The sequence below is a fragment of the Nerophis lumbriciformis genome, linkage group LG08 (assembly GCF_033978685.3).
Source record: "Nerophis lumbriciformis linkage group LG08, RoL_Nlum_v2.1, whole genome shotgun sequence".
NCBI classification, from domain to species: Eukaryota; Metazoa; Chordata; class Actinopteri; order Syngnathiformes; family Syngnathidae; genus Nerophis; species Nerophis lumbriciformis.
In genome coordinates this window covers 18,939,705-18,958,361 of record NC_084555.2, presented here as the reverse complement: position 1 = coordinate 18,958,361, position 18,657 = coordinate 18,939,705, and the positions used below count along the sequence as shown (strand labels likewise).

The 18,657-nt window shown below is 40.7% G+C and overlaps 2 protein-coding genes across 2 annotated transcripts in view; both read right to left on the bottom strand.

The window, feature by feature from the left end:
* Nucleotides 1-936: 936 nt before the first annotated feature.
* pnn (pinin, desmosome associated protein) lies at nucleotides 937-12,706 on the bottom strand. The gene is made up of 9 exons (XM_061968403.2): nucleotides 12,502-12,706; nucleotides 11,987-12,076; nucleotides 8,716-8,787; nucleotides 8,536-8,611; nucleotides 4,886-4,980; nucleotides 4,718-4,793; nucleotides 4,453-4,608; nucleotides 2,738-2,876; nucleotides 937-2,654 (listed from the first exon to the last, which is right to left on the bottom strand). The coding sequence occupies exons 1-9, from the start codon at nucleotides 12,612-12,614 to the stop codon at nucleotides 1,426-1,428; spliced, it is 2,046 nt and encodes a 681-aa protein (XP_061824387.1). The 5' UTR covers nucleotides 12,615-12,706; the 3' UTR covers nucleotides 937-1,425.
* A 1,947-nt stretch (nucleotides 12,707-14,653) lies between these two features.
* Nucleotides 14,654-18,657, bottom strand: part of fbxo33 (F-box protein 33) — a 30,189-nt gene continuing 26,185 nt past the window's right edge. The window contains exon 7 of the mRNA XM_061968402.1: nucleotides 14,654-15,023. Coding sequence (XP_061824386.1) covers nucleotides 15,001-15,023 — 23 coding nt within the window. The 3' untranslated portion in view covers nucleotides 14,654-15,000. The remainder of the gene's footprint in view (nucleotides 15,024-18,657) is intronic.

Here is an 18,657-nt window from a genome sequence, read left to right as displayed (position 1 = left end):
GATCCGTTGTGGTGAAGAAGGAGCTGAGCCGGAAGGCAAAGCTCTCAATTTACCGGTCGATCTACGTTCCCATCCTCACCTATGGTCATGAGCTTTGGGTTATGACCGAAAGGACAAGATCACGGGTACAAGCGGCCGAAATGAGTTTCCTCCGCCGGGTGGCGGGGCTCTCCCTTAGAGATAGGGTGAGAAGCTCTGCCATCCGGGGGGAGCTCAAAGTAAAGCCGCTGCTCCTCCACGAGAGGAGCCAGATGAGGTGGTTCGGGCATCTGGTCAGGATGCCACCCGAACACCTCCCTAGGGAGGTGTTTAGGGCACGTCCGACCGGTAGGAGGCCGCGGGGAAGACCCAGGACACGTTGGGAAGACTATGTCTCCCGACTGGCCTGGGAACACCTCGGGGTCCCACAGGAAGAGCTGGACGAAGTGGCTGGGGAGAGGGAAGTCTGGGCTTCCCTGCTTAGGCTGCTGCCCCCGCGACCCGACCTCGGATAAGCGGAAGAAGATGGATGGATGGATGGATGGAATTCAGAGGAAAACTCTATCGTGGACTCAGATTGTACCATCCATCCATCCATTTTCTACCGCTTGTCCCTTTCGAGGTTGCTGCATTCGGGCAAAAGGCGGGGTACACCCTGGACAAGTCGCCACCTCATCACAGGGCCAACGGAGTGAACCCATGCAGTCACGTGGAGAACATGCAAACTCCACATAGAAAGATCCCAAACCCGGGATTGAACTCTAACATGTGAAAATAGCATTACTGTATTTCCTCCAAATACAATTTGTTCACCCTTTGTAAACTACCATTACAATTCTGGAATATTCATGTCTTCGTAAGTGGGTAAACTAAATGGAAATACATATTTCTCCCACTGTATATTAGTACTGTATGGTGAATATTTGACATCCATTGTGTGAAACAAAGAGCAGACAGTAAACTACATCTCATCTTTAATTTGAAGCCGATACAAAACAATGAAAAAACATTGGAGAACAAAATCACATGGCATGAATCAAATAAAGCAACACAGTAGTCACAAATATTACTGTGAGATATGACATCACGGCTGCCATAACTGCCAGTGAGTTTAAAGACAACATTGGGATGAAAAACATTAAAAAAAACTAAACAATTTGCCCCTTTCAGCATACGACCGAATATAAAAATGTTACATTTTGCATCATTCCTTTAAAACAGCCGGACCCTACACCTTACCGGGTGCACTTAAGAAACAATCCTTACTGTAACTCATTTACATTTCTATGTTCACATAATCTGTCAGGTTAGATTTATCACGGCCAAATCTGAGGAAAATCTGCCTAAAGTCAATGGTGGGTGATGTATTTATTAGGTGTTTGTGATTAGGACGTTTATTGTCTTGCAGCCACTAGTTTCAGCAGACTAAGAACATTTGGACCCAGTTTAGCGTCTTTTGTCCTTCCTGTCCCTATCCTTATGTTCCCTATTGCTTCGAGACGACTTGCTTTTGCCTTCATCGCTCTTCCTCTTCTTCCCCTCCTCGGACCCCTTGGCATCCTTGGCTCCTCCATTAGTTCCTCCGCGCTTGCGTTGGCTTTTCTCCTCTTTCTTCTTGTCCCTGCTTGACTGCTTCCTGTTGCGCTTGCCACCGTCCCGGCTGCGACTCCGGCTGCTGTTGGATGACGAAGACGAAGAGGACGAGGACGAGGACCGGCTGGAACCACCGGAGGAGGAGGAAGAGCTTCCGCTGGAAGAGGAACCAGAGGAGGAAGAGGAACTGCGACTCTTACTGCGGCCCTTTTTTGACTCCTTCTCCTTCTTCCTCCCTCTGGCGCCATCGTTCTGTTCCTTCAGCAGTGCAGTGGGGTCGCTTGGGGCCTCCTGGGGTTGAGGCTTTGGAACCGAATCTTCCCCCAATTCGTTTTGCTTTGCTGGGTTGTGTGTGACGCAATCCTGAATCTCTGAGTCATTAACGGTTGGCCCCGGTCCAGGTGTGTTGGAGGCTGTTTCAGATTGAAGGGTGGGAATGGCTGCCTGGGTCTCAGACATGGCTGCTGCTGGTTCCTCTGTGGGGGGGCTGAGCTGAGTGCTGTTAGACGCCTCTTGTTGGCTCACGCTTGGTTCAGAAGGTGGGTTGTTCTCAGTCTTTTCAGTTTCCAGATCTGACGGCCCTTCTTTACTGTCCTTACTGTCTTCATCCTCCTCTACCTTGGTCCTGTCCTCCTGTTTCCCTCCCTCCACTTCCATCTCCACTGACCCTTCTTGACCTGCATCCTTATCCTTTTCCTCCTGCACCTCAGTGTTCTCCTCTCTTTCCTTCTCCCCATTCCCTGTTATATCAAACTCCATCTCCACCTCCTTAGCTAACCCATCCCGACTATCCCCTTCATCATCTAGCTCATCTTTCTCTGCCACCTTTCTGTCATACCCTTGTTCTCCATCCACCCCCTTTTCTTTCTCCTCTTCCTGCTCTTCCTCATCCTCATCTTCTTCCTCCATATCCTTGTTACCTCTCACCTTGACTACCTGACCTGCTGGCTTACCCTCCGCCGAGTGGTCCTTCCCTGTCGCCGCGGTGTTGCCGTCCTGGTCGCGGTTTAGCTGCCGCCGTGGTCGGGACTCCATCTTGTTGATGTGCTCTACGAATGCCTCGCGTCGCTCTTCGAACACAACTGTGAGGAAATTTGCACACAATATAAACAATTTTTAGGACGTAAGTAAAAACATATACACAGGAGAGAAAAAATAATCTTACCATTTAGTTTCTTGGTGGAGTCGTCGAGGAGTTTCTGAGTGGCGGAGCACATTTTCCCAGGTAGATAAAAGAGATGAGGCTTGGTCTTGGTGCGAATGAATTTCACCAGGCAATTATTGTGGCTGGTCCACTCCTCTTGCTGTAGGAAATATAACATGATTTATTCAAGTCTCAATTTAAATTCACTTCATGAGGACACATCTTTCCCACATGGGTAAATATATTGGTGGGTGGCTGTGGACCTTGTTTTGAGTCGTAATTATTTTGTGCAAGTTCTTTGTATCTTTATATACTTTCATCATTGTGCAATCCTAGGGCCCACAACAGACATTACAAGTATGTGATATGATTGCTCAGTTTGATGGTTTTTCAGAATTTTTTTTCAATAAATAAAACTTCATTATGTTTTAATAGCAGTGTTATAATAGGATACAAACAAAGTAAACCAAATGAATCTCATAATTGCTCATTGAAAAACAGAAGAATATTTGTTTAGATGTAATTGCGACACTTAACCACCAAATGGCGCTAGAAAACCATGAGTATCATTCTCAGAGCAAGTTATGATTCACTAAAAATACTTTTTACATTACAATTCGATGAGATATGATTCGATTAAATTTGTTGCAGATGGAAGCTTTGCATGGTGAAAAGAAAATTAAATGTATTATGTATCATGTCAGAACAATGTCATGCAATGTTGGCGTTAACGCACTTTTTGTGTATTTTTACGCATTGAAATCAGAAAGAACCCGCATTTCCGGAAGTCTGCGCGTCTCCGGGACGCGGATTAAATTTTTTTTTTGCGGACCCTGCCTTCTCCGGGTCAAAACTCCAGTTTGCTTGTTTTTTTAATCGATTATCGCTTTCCGCCGGTGAATTGTTTTGTTTATATTTGCCGTTGTGCCAAAATGTGATTGCCTGCCAAAAACGGATTTACTTCGCGGGAGCGCGCACCGCTAACTAAACCTGCATTGCTTGGCTTTGTCTGTCCACAGCGGATTACTACGTGTAAGACAAACACTTTATCTTCGTGGTTATTGTAATGTTGTGTGTTTGACATTATTTAAAACTTAATCGTGTCCGATGACAGTTAGCCTTTTCTGCGGTATTAATGAGATTTAAAGGACTGTTGTTAGTCCGATGTTGTGATAAAACCTCTTTCTTGTTTGGAAGATACATACAATTGTAACTGTTATTTCTTCGTGCACAAAATAAATATTGAGTTAACTTTGGAAGAAGTTAATCTTTGTCTTATAAGTCCAACATGTTTGTCACTCAAATGCCGGTGACGGCAGGGGATTTAAAAACTAAATCTCAGCCTCTGGCGGTTATTTATCAAACCTTGATGTTGATTTGTAAAAGCCACTTGAAACTGGATTTAATACGATCAAAGAATTAGCATTACTATTATGTGAAAAAATATCTTCCAAAAAGTAAACATTTAATAAAACACAAGACTAATCATAAGTTATTTATAGAATTGCAATTAAACACAAATTAACATTATAATGGACAAACAACACTAATTTACTTTTCAAGACTATGTAATTCTTAATTCCCTGTATACATGTTGTATTAACCAGTTTCAAATAAGTATTATTCTATAACTAATTTGTCTACTTAGCTTGCTAAAAATCAATTTTGTAGACATTAAAAAGCATCAAAAGAAAAGTTAAATTATTCAAACTGCTGTGTTGAAATGACCTTCTTACCAACTGAGCTAGTTCCACTTTCTGTTCCAGTAGTCTCAGCTCAGTCTGTTTGGCTCTCCTCTCTTCAAATAACTCTCTCTTCTCACTCTCCAACTTCTTTTTCTCCACCTCAGCCTGAACCTCAAGCTTCTGCTCAATCTCAGAGCGCCGCTTTTGCTGCAAAAAAAAACCCCCAAAACATTTTTTTTTATTTAGACAAAAGTGACTTTCAGCTTTTAAGTATTTGATTACTACAGACATTGCTGTAAAACCAAATGCATCTTACCTTCTCTGAACACACATTAGACTCCTGTTTGAATTTCTGTAGGGTCCCCATGAGCAGGCCGAACATGCGCCGATTCCTGACCAAGAAAACCAAAACAAGGCTTAAAATGTGATTCGTTAGCAAAGGCCGTTTGGATACTCCTCCACTTGAAACGTGGAGGCATCTCACCTCTGTTTGCCTTTCTCATCCATTGTCTGATCTTGAATGAGGTCTCGGCGTGTTCTCTCCTTGGAGGTAGCTACAACTGACGACTGCAACGCCGGCTGGAGGCGAGAAGAAAAACTATTGAGAGCAATTTGTACTCCACCAATCACTAGTGGTGTTTGTCCTAGCGATAGTTATTTGGGTTTAGCAGTGATTAGGGGTGTCGCCCTAACAGCCCTCAACAAACTCTAAATAAGAATTGGATATTTAAAGAAGCCATATGTAATCATTTCATGTCAAGTCATCATTAAATGGCACTGATAAGTCAAAAGGCATTAATAAATCATGTTATTTTCGAATACCTCTATAACTGATAACAGTAGTTCAGCCGGGATATGCTCATTTCAAAATTATAGTTACAGCCCCGAAATCTTGTTATTGTTTTAATTTCGATGCCCCGCCCTCCACCGTTTGACCAATTAGAAAGTCTGTGAGTGTGTTACATCCAGGTTGCCAGTTACACACCGCCCTCTTCGTCTAGGTACTGCCACTGGTAAAATTACTAAACATGTCAGACCTTAGTAAATTTAAAAGGCATTGTTACGATTCTCAACTTATTCATGACAAAGCCTGGAACAAAACGAGGATTTGCATCGGGGATGCCTTTGAAAGGGAGACGATTGAAGGCAGACAAGATGTTTTCATCTGACGCCAAACTTGCTAATTTCCTCCTTGATAGGTAAATAAGGCATTTACGTTTTCTTATTACTTGTAATAAATAGAAATGGACATTTCGTATGTAAACTATATTGTCCAATAGAGTCTATGATCTTGTCTAACAAAGCCAGTATGTTCATGCAACGAATACTTAGGAGCGAAGCACCATCACACTAGTGTAATGCTTGGCATGCTAGCCCGGTCAATGACACATCGACATATAGGCTAACGAGGGAAATATATGCCAGTTAGCCTGTATGTCGATGTGTCATCCAACTGACAGGACAAAATATATTTTCGACAAATAAAACCTATGTGGATATGAGTAGTGTCAGTGCCTATTTCGTTCTCATTATGCCGATATGCTGAAGAAATGGGTTCCAACATTAGCACGGCTAATTGCGGTTTCTGGTACTGCATGTGCGTCAAACACATATGGGGTGGTATTGGCTTGGCACAATATAATGCATTACATGTAATGATTTTCTACTTTGTGTATTGACATGGTAGTAGGCTAAATGATTTATGCCTGACGTGGATTATGCGTAACGTGGGTTGGCTCATAGAAATGCACTCTGCACTGAAAAATGGTTATGTGCGTATATGGAAGAGAGTGCAGTGCTCAGGTTGGATGCAATATGGAGTTATGCTGAACGAAATGTGGCAGTAATTTTACACTCGGCCTTGGCTTGCCATCAAAGTAGGCCTATGCGATACATATTGTTAGATATCATTCCGCACATCCATTGTGGGCAGGCTGATCTATCTCTGGTGCTCATTCAGTCAGCACAGTAGTGCTGACGTTAGCCACTGCGCCAATTGCTACTTTTTGTGCGTTTTTCTAGTTTTACTAACTCAATAGGAGTCCAAAGAAAACAATGGATGGCAACTTAAGGTTTGAAACATTAAGGAACTATCCACAGCATTGTCGACACTGCTTCCCCCCTTACGCTGCATGCCAAGAAGATTAACCAACAAGGTAGAGTGCATTTTATTTTTTTAATTCCTAATTATTGTCAAAATTGCTGTTAAAGTTATGGAGTTTTGTGATTTGAAACTGAGTACACCACAGCGTTAGTGACAATGAATGCATGTGTTGGCAGGGCAGCTGCAAATGAGGACAGCTCAGCTTGTTTTGACTTTGCTATTAAATATAAAGTCGATCTATCGCCCCCTTGTTGTTTGATATACAGTACTGTATAGCGCTTTAATTTGTGTTGAAAATGCACCAGCTTTTACTAAAATATGGACTTTTGTCAAGGCTGCAACCCAATACACGGTTTTCCCTTTCGTCTCCTTGCTTCCCCGGACACACTACAACACTTCCTTACTGTCGGCCAATCCGCTGTCAGGCACGGACTTGTTTGCAATCATGGGAAAACTGAATTTCAGATCAAAACTACACGAACATGGTTAACAAAGTACTTCTGATTCTGAAAACATTACCAAATCAGGTTGTTGCAGAATGAATGGATGTATATAGCCTATTATTTGCGCACTACCGAAAACTTGGCCACAGAAAAAAGGCTTTGATCACCGAAAACAACGCTGCCGAAACCCGATGTAAACAAGAGGCACGCAATTGTCTGGAACATAGTAAGAATTGAATTGCTGCGATGTGGATGTAACTTACTGTATCTCAGGTATACCCCGGACAGCGATATACAAAATGTGCAAATATTAAGAGGAGAATGGCAGCTTTTAAGGAGAGAAAGTCCAACTGGAGCAGCAGCGCAAAGAAAGTGTGCCGTCATGCTCGCTGCAGCTCTCTTTCGTTGGGTACATTGAGGGACAGAAGAAAAGAGTCTCTGAACACGAGTACAGGCTATATTAACACCACAAAAAAGTGCTAAATTTGTTGCTAGTCATTTCCAGTAAAGAAAAAGTCACTAAAAGTCTCTAGACATTTGAAACATTCTCAACAAAGTACACGGTACAAGACGCAGCAAAAATTTAAAATATAGCAAACCAATACAATATAAAAATAGATGTTAATACTAACAATACCAGGTTTGTTTTTAAATGTATAATTTTTTTTGCCTTTCTAAAGAAAATCATAGCAAATTATATGATGGCGCAGTGGAAGAGTGGCCGTGCGCAACCCGAGGGTCCCTGGTTCAATCCCCACCTAGTGCCAACCTCGTCATGTCTGTTGTGTCCTGAGCAAGACACTTCACCCTTGCTCCTGATGGGTGCTGGTTAGCGCCTTGCATGGCAGCTCCCTCCATCAGTGTGTGAATGTGTGTGTGAATGGGTAAATGTGGAAGTAGTGTCAAAGCGCTTTGAGTACCTTGAAGGTAGAAAAGCGCTATACAAGTACAACCCATTTATCATTTATCATTTATGTCATGGTGACCACGCCCCCCTCCCCCACACACTCATAGCCACACCCCTACCGCCACAAATATCTTGGCAATTTAGGGGAAACCCTGCATTATTCATGTTTATATTGGTTCTTATGTAGAAATTTGCTTCAATATACATACTATACAAAAGTTCATACATTGAGGTTCCACTATACATTGTATATTGTTGAACAAACTAAGGAGCACAGGTGCACACATCCGAATCGCCATTCATATCTCATCCCAATTGTAATATATGTGTGTATATATGTGTGTATTTTTTTTAAAGAGACCTGCTGCTTGTTTTGTAAAAAAATTATGATTGTTACACAAAATAATACATTGCAAGAATCAGTTTGAATTGAGAATCGTGTTGAATCAAAAATCGATTCGTCACCCCAGGAATGGGAATCGGACTGAATCGTTAGGTGCCCAAAGACACCCGTACTAAATAGCCACCTTATCTTATGTCTTATCCCAATGACTGCCTGTCATATAGTCATGCCGTTACAATTTCTCATCTGCTCTGTGGAGAAGCAATCGCAGTCGATACATTTGCAAAGCATGTAACTTAACACATAAAAGCAGGGAGGAAAAACACCCCCTTCTTACCTTTTTCACATCGTCGTCATCCTCGGCGTCACTGTCGTTGCGCGCGTCTCTCCTGGCCCTCTGGTCTCCTGCCAACCTGTGCACAACAACTCAAATATTCAGAAACCACAAAGAGCCAGAATATATTATTAATTGAAAGTGATATCCAAATAAAATGATTCCATTAGCACAGATCTTCACCTTAACAACGCTCCTTCGATGTCCCGCTGTTTGGCAGGGGGGCTACCGCCTCCAATGTCCGAGAGACTGCGCCTAAACACACACAACAAACTAATAGTTATTATTGCTCTTTAAAGGGGAACTGCACTTTTTGGAGGGATTTTGCCGATCGTTCACAATCATTATGAAAGAGAGGGACAGATGTATGTATAGTTTTTAATGCATTCTAACTCGTAAATAAATGTTAATAAAAGTCTGCTTACAATGGAGCCAATGGGAGGTCCTCTATTCCGCTCATATAATATCAATACTTTATTTACATTTTGCGACATGAATATTAACCAAGTGTTAGTGAAATTGTATTATATGAACGCTATTGCAGACAAACTATTTATAGCAGCGTCGTGATCATTAGCTTGTGTGGCTTTGTTGAAATCATTGGCTGGTGAGCTGCTTCCATGCTTCAGTGCTCATGAAAGTTTATTTTAGATCATAAATAATGTCTCTCAGCTTGATAGAAAGATCAGGGCGTAATCTGACATGTTGGTACACTTTGGCAGTCAATTTACTTGTAAATAACTAGAAAGATACAAAAAGAGGCTTGGTTTCACACCCTTATTCTTTGCAAGGATTAAAGAGTTACTGTATTCTTCATCTAAACAGGAATATAACAAGATTCTATTAGTCGGCATCCTAATGGCAACAGACATTGTACAGTAAGTGATGTTTTACTGCAGTGAGCAGTAATCAGTGATGTTGAAGAAAAAAGGGAAAGCTGTGATGCATTTTTGAAATTAATGCGCCGCATATGCCTAAAATGGGCAAAATATGTGAATAGTAAACTTACTTGTTACTACATTGCATATATACTTACAGCATGTATATAAAACCTTAAAATGAGGTGTTTGGAGGGTTTAAGGGCTTTATAGGCAGAATGTAACGATTACCATAGGCTCCATTGTAAGTGGACTTTTGATTGCATTTAGAACGTTTGAAAAAATAAGTGAAAATGTGTTTTTGTCTTACATAATGATTGTGAATGACGGGCTAAATTCCAAAAGAGTGCAGTTGCCCTTTAAAACCTCTAAAGGCTTAGTGGCCACATGCGTGCACAGCACCTTTTAGCTCTAATTTCCAAAATTGTGTACACTACTGAATCGGGGTCTTATGGCCGCTTATGTGGACACTTTTACTGCTATCTGGTGGTGTCAGAAGAGTGTAACATACAATGGAATTTGAAAAAAAAAGAAGTGTAAAAATAAAAATTAGCATGTCACTGCACATGAAGTACACATTTGTGGACCGTATTTTCCGCACCATTAGCCGCACCTAAAAACCACAAATTTACTCAGAAGCTGACAGTGCGGCTTTTAACCCGGTGCGCTTTATATATGGATAAATATTAAGATTCATTTTCATAAAGTTTCGATCTCGCAACTTAGGTAAACAGCCGCCATCTTTTTTCCCGGTAGAACAGGAAGCGCTTCTTCTTCTACGCAAGCAACCGCCAAGGTAAGCACCCGCCCCCATAGAACAGGAAGCGCTTCTTCTTCTACTGTAAGCAACCACCCGCCCCCGGAAGAAGAAGAAGCGCGCGGATTTTCGTTTCATTTCCTTTGTGTGTTTACATCTGTAAAGACCAGACTACAAAATGGCTCCTACTAAGCGACACGCGTATAACGCAGAATTTAAACTTAAGGCAATAAGTCATGCCGAAGAACACGGAAATAGAGCAGCAGCAAGAGAATATAACATAAATGAATCAATGGTGCGTAGGTGGAGGAAGCAAGAAGATGACCTGCGCCAGGTAAAGAAGACAAAACAGAGTTTCCGAGGGAACAAAGCAAGATGGCAACTGTTGGAGGACAAACTCGAACAGTGGGTTGTTGAGCAGAGAGCAGCAAGCAGAAGTGTCAGCACCATCACTATTCGAATGAAGGCAACAGCGCTAGCAAGCGAACTTCACCTGGATGATTTTAAAGGTGGTGCTTCTTGGTGTTTCCGGTTCATGAAAAGACGCAATCTCTCCATCCGCACACGGACCACTATTTCACAGCAACTGCCTAACGACTTTAAAGAAAAGCTGGCTACTTTCCGTGCATATTGTAAAAACAAGATAGCTGAAAAAAAGATCCGGCCAGAGCACATTATCAACATGGACGAGGTTCCACTGACTTTTGATATTCCTGTGAACCGACACCAGCAGATGACATGGCATCCCAAACCATCACCCAACCATGCAAATTTTGCATTTCCTTTGGAAATCGAGGTCACAGAGTCTGGAGGAAGACAGGAGAGGCACAGGATCCACGTTGCCTGAAGTCTAGTGTAAAGTTTCCACCATCAGTGATGGTTTGGGGTGCCATGTCATCTGCTGGTGTCGGTCCACTCTGTTTCCTGAGATCCAGGGTCAACGCAGCCGTCTACCAGCAAGTTTTAGAGCACTTCATGCTTCCTGCTGCTGACCTGCTCTATGGAGATGGAGATTTCAAGTTCCAACAGGACTTGGCGCCTGCACACAGCGCAAAATCTACCCGTGCCTGGTTTACGGACCATGGTATTTCTGTTCTAAATTGGCCCGCCAACTCTTCTGACCTTAGCCCCATAGAAAATCTGTGGGGTATTGTGAAAAGGAAGATGCAGAATGCCAGACCCAAAAACGCAGAAGAGTTGAAGGCCACTATCAGAGCAACCTGGGCTCTCATAACACCTGTGCAGTGCCAGAAACTCATCGACTACATGCCACGCCGCATTAACGCAGTAATTGAGGCAAAAGGAGCTCCAACCAAGTATTGAGTATTGTACATGCTCAGATTTTTCATTTTCATACTTTTCAGTTGGCCAACATTTCTAAAAATCCCTTTTTTGTATTAGCCTTAAGTAATATTCTAATTTTGTGACACACGGAATTTTGGATTTTCATTTGTTACCACTTCAAATCATCAAAATTAAATGAAATAAACATTTGAATGCATCAGTTTGTGTGCAATGAATAAATATAATGTACAAGTTACACCTTTTGAATGCAATTACTGAAATAAATCAAGTTTTTCAAAATATTCTAATTTACTGGCTTTTACCTGTATATCGTGTATCGCGACATGGCCTTAAAATATCGCGATATTTAAAAAAGGCCATATCGCCCAGCCCTAGTTAAGACTACTTTACTATTTAAAAAAGGCAATCCCAAATTGTGACATTTGCATACTTTTTAGTAGTTCAACTACTTTGCATTGTATTTAATTCAGATGTCCAATCGACGGTGAGGTAGTCTTGTTGACGGTGGCATTACCTGAGCAGGTTAAATCCTCTTCCTCGACCACCTCCTCCGACTGCTCCGACGCCTGCCATGGGCCCCGAAAACCGGCGAGGCTGACCCGGTCTAAACACAAGAAGAAACAACGTCAATATTTTTATTTTTTTTAAATGCCATATAATTTTTTGCAGGTGCTCCAGATTATATTAGTGAGCGGCAGTGTGGGAATTATCATCGAAATAATCTACAACAAACATTACCGGACAATGCCTTTCAGGCCTCGACTCGGTAGCTATGAATGTTCCCGGCTGAAAGATAAGGTTGTTTTATTGTGTTTATGCTGTTCAGCATGTCCGTGTAACTTTGAGGTCCATGTGATACTTTAAGCTCCAATGTGTCAAGTTATCAAGACACCGCCATTGCAGACGGTGTACATTGACTAGCTAGCTAAGTGGCCATGCTAGCACACTCCCATCAAGTTATGTTCAAAATCAAATGCTACATCCGATGTTCAACATACACAACAAACCAAGAGGGGACATTTATTTTACCTCGATTCATTAGGATCTCGGCCGGTTAATTTACGGATATTATCGTCAACACTTTTTAAGCCTTCTTTGGCTTTTTCGATCTGGTCTTGCAGGCTCCGCACCGCCACCGCCATCTTGCCTCCTGTAAAGCGCCAGTCACATGTGTGTCTTCTTCTTCTACTGCTGGTACATGGATGCTTCTCTGCTCTGCTCGCTCAACGTTTCCTGGAACAACACCGCCCCCTAGTGCACAATGTCGAGAGAAAATAAACAACACAGCCCCCGACTCAAAAATCAGTCATAAATAATCAGGATGTTGGTATTAAAATAACTCAATTGCATTTTAAGCTAAATTTAGTGAAATAGTACCAGAACATTATCTAAATGTAATAATAGACTGCGGTATAGCTACATTCACATTTTTATAGATTTTCTCAATGATACAATTGCAATATAAACAGCAAAGAAAACAATAAAACTAGTATTCATCTTAACATGCATGTCTAATTTCAAATGAATGAAAACACCGACATTGCGGTATAGACAAAAAAAACAAAAATCTTTTAAATACAGTCGTTTCTCGTTTATCGCTGTTAATTGTTTCCGGACATAAAGTTAATGAAGTAGGATTGATTGATTGAGACGCTTATTAGTAGGTTGCACAGTACAGTACCTATTACGTGCAATTAACCACTAAATGGTAACACCCGAATAAGTCTTTCAACTTGTTTTAAATCGGGGTCCATGTTGATCAATTCATGGTAGGAATAATTGATGAAGCAAATATTTACACTGCTCGAGCATAAAAAAAATGTTTACTACCTTCTAAATAATTTCCAACATTATGAGAGCCCTTTAGAAATGACATAACACCCTTTAATCACTTTTACACTCTTTTACAGCGCCGCTTCTGAGGCTGAGCCAATCAGTGGCCACGATACCGAACAGCGCACCCTGATTGGTTTGGCCAATACGACTTAAGTACTGATGTTTTTAGTTTATTTTGCCATTTTGAGGCTTGAAAATGCTTAATTATCGACCCATTTTATGAAAAGTTCTGAAAAAAACATTCCAAAATTCTGAAAAGCGGTGAACAAACAATATTTGAAGTGCAATGTGACGAGGGACGACTGTAATTTGACCCTGCAGTTTAAATTAATTTGTTCTAATTATTTTGTTGAATTTATACACCTTTTTTAAGATAAAATGTCACAAAAACACCCATATGTGCAAAATAATAAATGTAGATCAATACATTATGAGAATAGGGTGAGATAACTATTTTAATAATATATATAAATATATAGAGCAGGGGTCCCCAAACTTTTTGACTCGGGGGGCCGCATTGGGTTAAAACTAATTATATATATATATATATATATATATATATATATATATATATATATATATATCTCACACACTAATTGACTGAAAGAGCGTGCACTTGATGTCACGTTATTGATGGGAAAATGCGTTTTTAGACAATATGATTTGCCTTAGCTGCGAGGAGACACAGAGTAACAAGCGGTTGAAAATGGATTAGAAAGGACAGATTGGAAAAAATAATTTAAAAAAACAAAACTTTTTTTTAAACTTTTTTTTAAGGGGCCAGATTTTGGACCCTGGGCCGTAGTTTGGGGACCCCTGATATAGAGTATATGAATTTAATGTATACTGTGCACAATCACATTTCATTCAATACACATACTAAAAAAACACAATTATTAAATACAAAAAGGGGTGTGCATTGATTTTTCCATTTTCTCTGAACGTTTTTGTCACAGTCCATATACCCTTCCTAATTTGTTCTTTTGGTACACTTTAAGACATTAAGTTTCTAATATAGGGGTGTTCAACTTACTTTGTTTTTGGGGGCCACATTTCCAGAAAGCTAAGGACTTAAGCTAAGGCTGGACTTCTCCCTTCACCATTAGTCTTATTTTGTATATTGCAGAGAACCATCGTCCTCTAAAGTAGAGATTTGATTTTGTGACAGTTACAGGAGCGCGCCACTGTTTTTAAGGACCTTCTGCAAAAATGTTAGTCAAATATCCTCTCTATGACAACACTTTAAAAAAATATGCTGCAAAAATGTGAGTCTCGAACACCTTTTTTTATCTGAAGTCGCGGGCCACCAGTTGAATAGCCCAAACGATGAAATAGAGAAGACCTAAAATAGAACCTTGAGGAACTAAATAAGTTTAACAAATGACCACTGACTGCATCTGAAGTAAACAAGCTACAACAACTTAGTCACATAACTCACATTTCGCAAAAATGTGTAATTGCCAAAAAGGAGCGGACTTAAAGGGGGTGCCTTAAGGAATGCCTCGGTTATGTACCGTAAGTTAAAAAGGTTAAAATGTCAATGCAAGGATATGCCAATGTGTTCACAGTGGTCCAAGCTCCTCTACACAAGAGGTGAACTCTTGTGTTTTTAGGAATTTGCTGCAAAAATATTATCTCCCAAGGTTGGAACTGAACTCGTAGGCCGGTATGGTGTCATTCCTGGGCCGCCAGTTAAATAGATCTCGTCTGATAACCTAATGAAATACAAGAGGAGGTACAGAAAGAAAGACAACAGAAGAAAAACAACATTTCAGATGCTTTTATTCATTGACTAAAATAAGTAGCATTCATTCAACACAATAGTCAAAACATTATGCTGCTTTCCCAGCTCATGTTTGTTGAGATGTTTTAAGATTTTAAGCGTCTGACTTTGAAACCTCCTTTTTTTTAATTTTTGCCACAACACAACAGCCGTGGATCAATACTGTTCTCAATGAGAATATTGGACCTTTCAGCTGGAAAGCTAAACTCTACAACACATTAGGAATACTTGCAGACTAAACCCTAAAAAAGGGTGGCCCATGAAGAATTTGAATCACAATTATTTCCGCTGCATTCACCAAAAAGTTGCTTTACACAGAAATATTAGAAAGAATATTTGGAGGAAATCCCCCTTTTTTTTCTGGTAAGTATGATTTAAACCAGTTCTTCATCTACATTTGAAAAATAATTTTGTCACACTGTGATTCAGTACATATGAATAACCCAAAGAAAGTAAAAAGCTACTGCTATGTGCACACTGTAATAAACACAGTCACACCAGAACACGACTATCAGAATTGAACATTAATGGCAAAACCGCGCATACACAGTTTACTGATGTACATAATTCATGTTCACAAATCGAACCTGGACAAGTATTTACGTGTATACCACAGTAATGAATTGTTGAGACGTCTACAAATATGCACTATGACAGTTTAATATATCTATATTCATAAAGATTATACATCTCTTCTTCTATGGTTTTTCTAGAGACGCAGCCGGGCGCGGTCAGCACTGCTAGTAAAGACTGCTGTTATTGCAAATTGTCCTGATTTTTAAACAAATGCACAACATTCGTACCACGATAAAACCGGGGGCCATCGAGCCGGTCTCATAGAGACCAAGAGTGAGCCCGCCGTCACCGCTGCTTGTCGCTGGGTTGACTGACCAGAATCTTAAAAAAATTAAATAAAAAAGAAGGAAAAAGGAAACGATTTCATAAATCATTATAAGGCCAAGTGTATTGTCATTGCGAGTCCTTCTTTCTTCTGCTTCTAGCGTGTGACCGCGAGGAACACACACAGCAGAAGACTAGTCGAAGAGTGTGGATTAGATGCATTCCTCTTGCATAGTTGTGAGGCCTGCCTGTTTAAATAGAAGCAGTGGCCACAAACCGTAACTGAGATAGAGTTAAAGACCTCCAATGATGTCACCACTACACTTCAGCCAGGCCGTTCTATTTGGTACCCTACTCGTTTTCCAAGTGTATCACCACAAGCCACAAACTGTCATACATCAAAGTATAATAACCAGGCGTGTTTCCTTGTCTGAGAACCTGTGCATCCAGAAGTTCTCTAAGGCTCTTTCGTGTGTCTTGTACGTCTACAACCAGTGTGATGCACATCCAGTGTTTTTTCCCCAGTGACAGAAAACAAAAACAGCATGTTCATACCTATGTAAGCTCAGTCAAGTCGACAGTCAAAGCGACAAAAGGGGAGGTAACAACAAACAACCAGAACCAGAACACTTTGGAACTGGCATTAAAAGTGGAAGTGAAACCAGTCTGTTTGGACTGATGCAGTCTGCTGCTTTGGTACAAAATGAATACGCTTAACACGGATCCCTCCCCATGTTAGCGGCTTTAGCTAACTGGTGTTTGAACACACGCATTCACTCAAACTCAAAACTAAGGCCAGATTTTTTTCCCTCTATAGTTCTGTGACAGACAGGGCCAGCTCCTGGCATAAACACTCTGTGTGGTTGTTTAGGGCCACACACTTCGATGGATACAATTGTACTTTATTTCTGCTAAACTTTTATTCAGCGGTGAGTCAACATGTCCTTTGTGGTAGTTTTAGTTCGGTTAACGGCATCGCCCATTCAAAAGCCCATAGAGATAATTGCTAATATAGCAATCGCTTCGAAGGCCGTCATTGTGACAAGATTTACATCCATATTTCTAAAATGTACGTACTATTCAAGTTGATTTTGTAGCCAAACCTTTTCTCTAAAGATATAAAGTCTAATGATCTTCTGTTTTTTTTAAATAGTTTTTGCCTTTTTATTATGTTTTGTTTACCTTGTCAAATAATGCCAAAGTGCCACAGCAGTTTTGAATTGGCTTCACTGCAGTAGGGGATATCAAGCACTTTTTCCCCCTTTGATCCATCAACCTATTTTTTGTTACCTTTTTATGTAAGTCTTGGACATTATCTGAAATTTAAAAAAACATTACTATTGAACATATTACTAAACTAAATCTTATTGTTTATTCATCCACCCATCCATTTTCTACCGCTTTGTCCCTTTCCGGTTCGCGGGGGGTGCTGGAGGCTATCTCAGCTGCATTCTTGTTTATTCTTCATACCTAAATATTTATAGTAAATACAAATATTTACATTACTTGTAAAATATTGGTCACACATTTTCGACTTCTGGTCGCTAAAAGTAATACAGTAAACTCTCGTTGATTACTATTAATTGGTTCCGGGCTTGGTCGTGGTAAATACATTTCTGCGAAGAAGGAATTATAAATTTAATGTTTTCTTAGCTAGAGTTTACAATTTTTTTATGCTTTTCTAAATACGGGTTATAACATTAAGAAAGCCCTCTAAACATGACCGCATTACAATACTCACGAGGCTGCAGTTAGCCCTATAGCCCCTATAGCATGTTACACAAGTAATATCAAAGACGGAAATGGGGCCACGAAAAGCCTAGAGCCGGCCCTGGTGACAGAGACAGATCGCCAACGGTCTCAGACGGAAGCCATTAGAGCCCAGCTCTGTGGTTTAGTTACCCGTCAGGCCTTGCTATGGTTTTCTTAAAGCACAGAAGAACCAAACGCAAACAAACAAACAAACAAACAAACTCAAGCCCAGGTTGGGTTCATCAACTGACATACATCGCTGCTAATGGCGACCTAAATAACCCACAACCTGACAGCTGAACCAGCGCCTCATTACACACACGTAAATAAACCCCTGTAAGTACATTAATGAGAAACCAACAATTGCACTAAATATGAAGTGGTCATCTTGAGCTCAGTTCGAGTAGGTTGCTTTTCTCAAACATACACAAAAGGCCCACAAATCTTTGCATAAAACACACATCAAAAGAATCACACAGACACTCTGCTCAGTCCAGCTGGTGTGACGAGTCAGAACAAGCCCCATCTTGGAAAATCGATTCAAAGTAAAAATATATATGTGTACATATTTATATATATCTATATATACTGTATATATATAAATACATTTTTATTTAACCATGTGGTTAGCTGTTATGTCAGTCCGACAGCCTGAGAGTCCCCATGTTGGAATGTCCTGGTCCTGCTAGCAGTCGAGTACTATGAACACTTATTTGACCTACAGGCTTATCAAATCAGGCACGCCGGCCTTCAGGCTCGAAAAACATCCAGTACCAGTCTGGTGGAGGAACGTCTCCAGCGGCATGCTTAGAATAGTTCCCATTTAATCTCATGCCCATCTTGGACACCCATCCAGTCACAGGTTCTTCCACACTGAGATGCTACAAATTGGAAGAAGTGTTTTAATTCCTTATGCTCTCCTCACTGTTACATTCACAGTGAAAGAGGCTACCCAGAAAGAAAGAAAAACACAA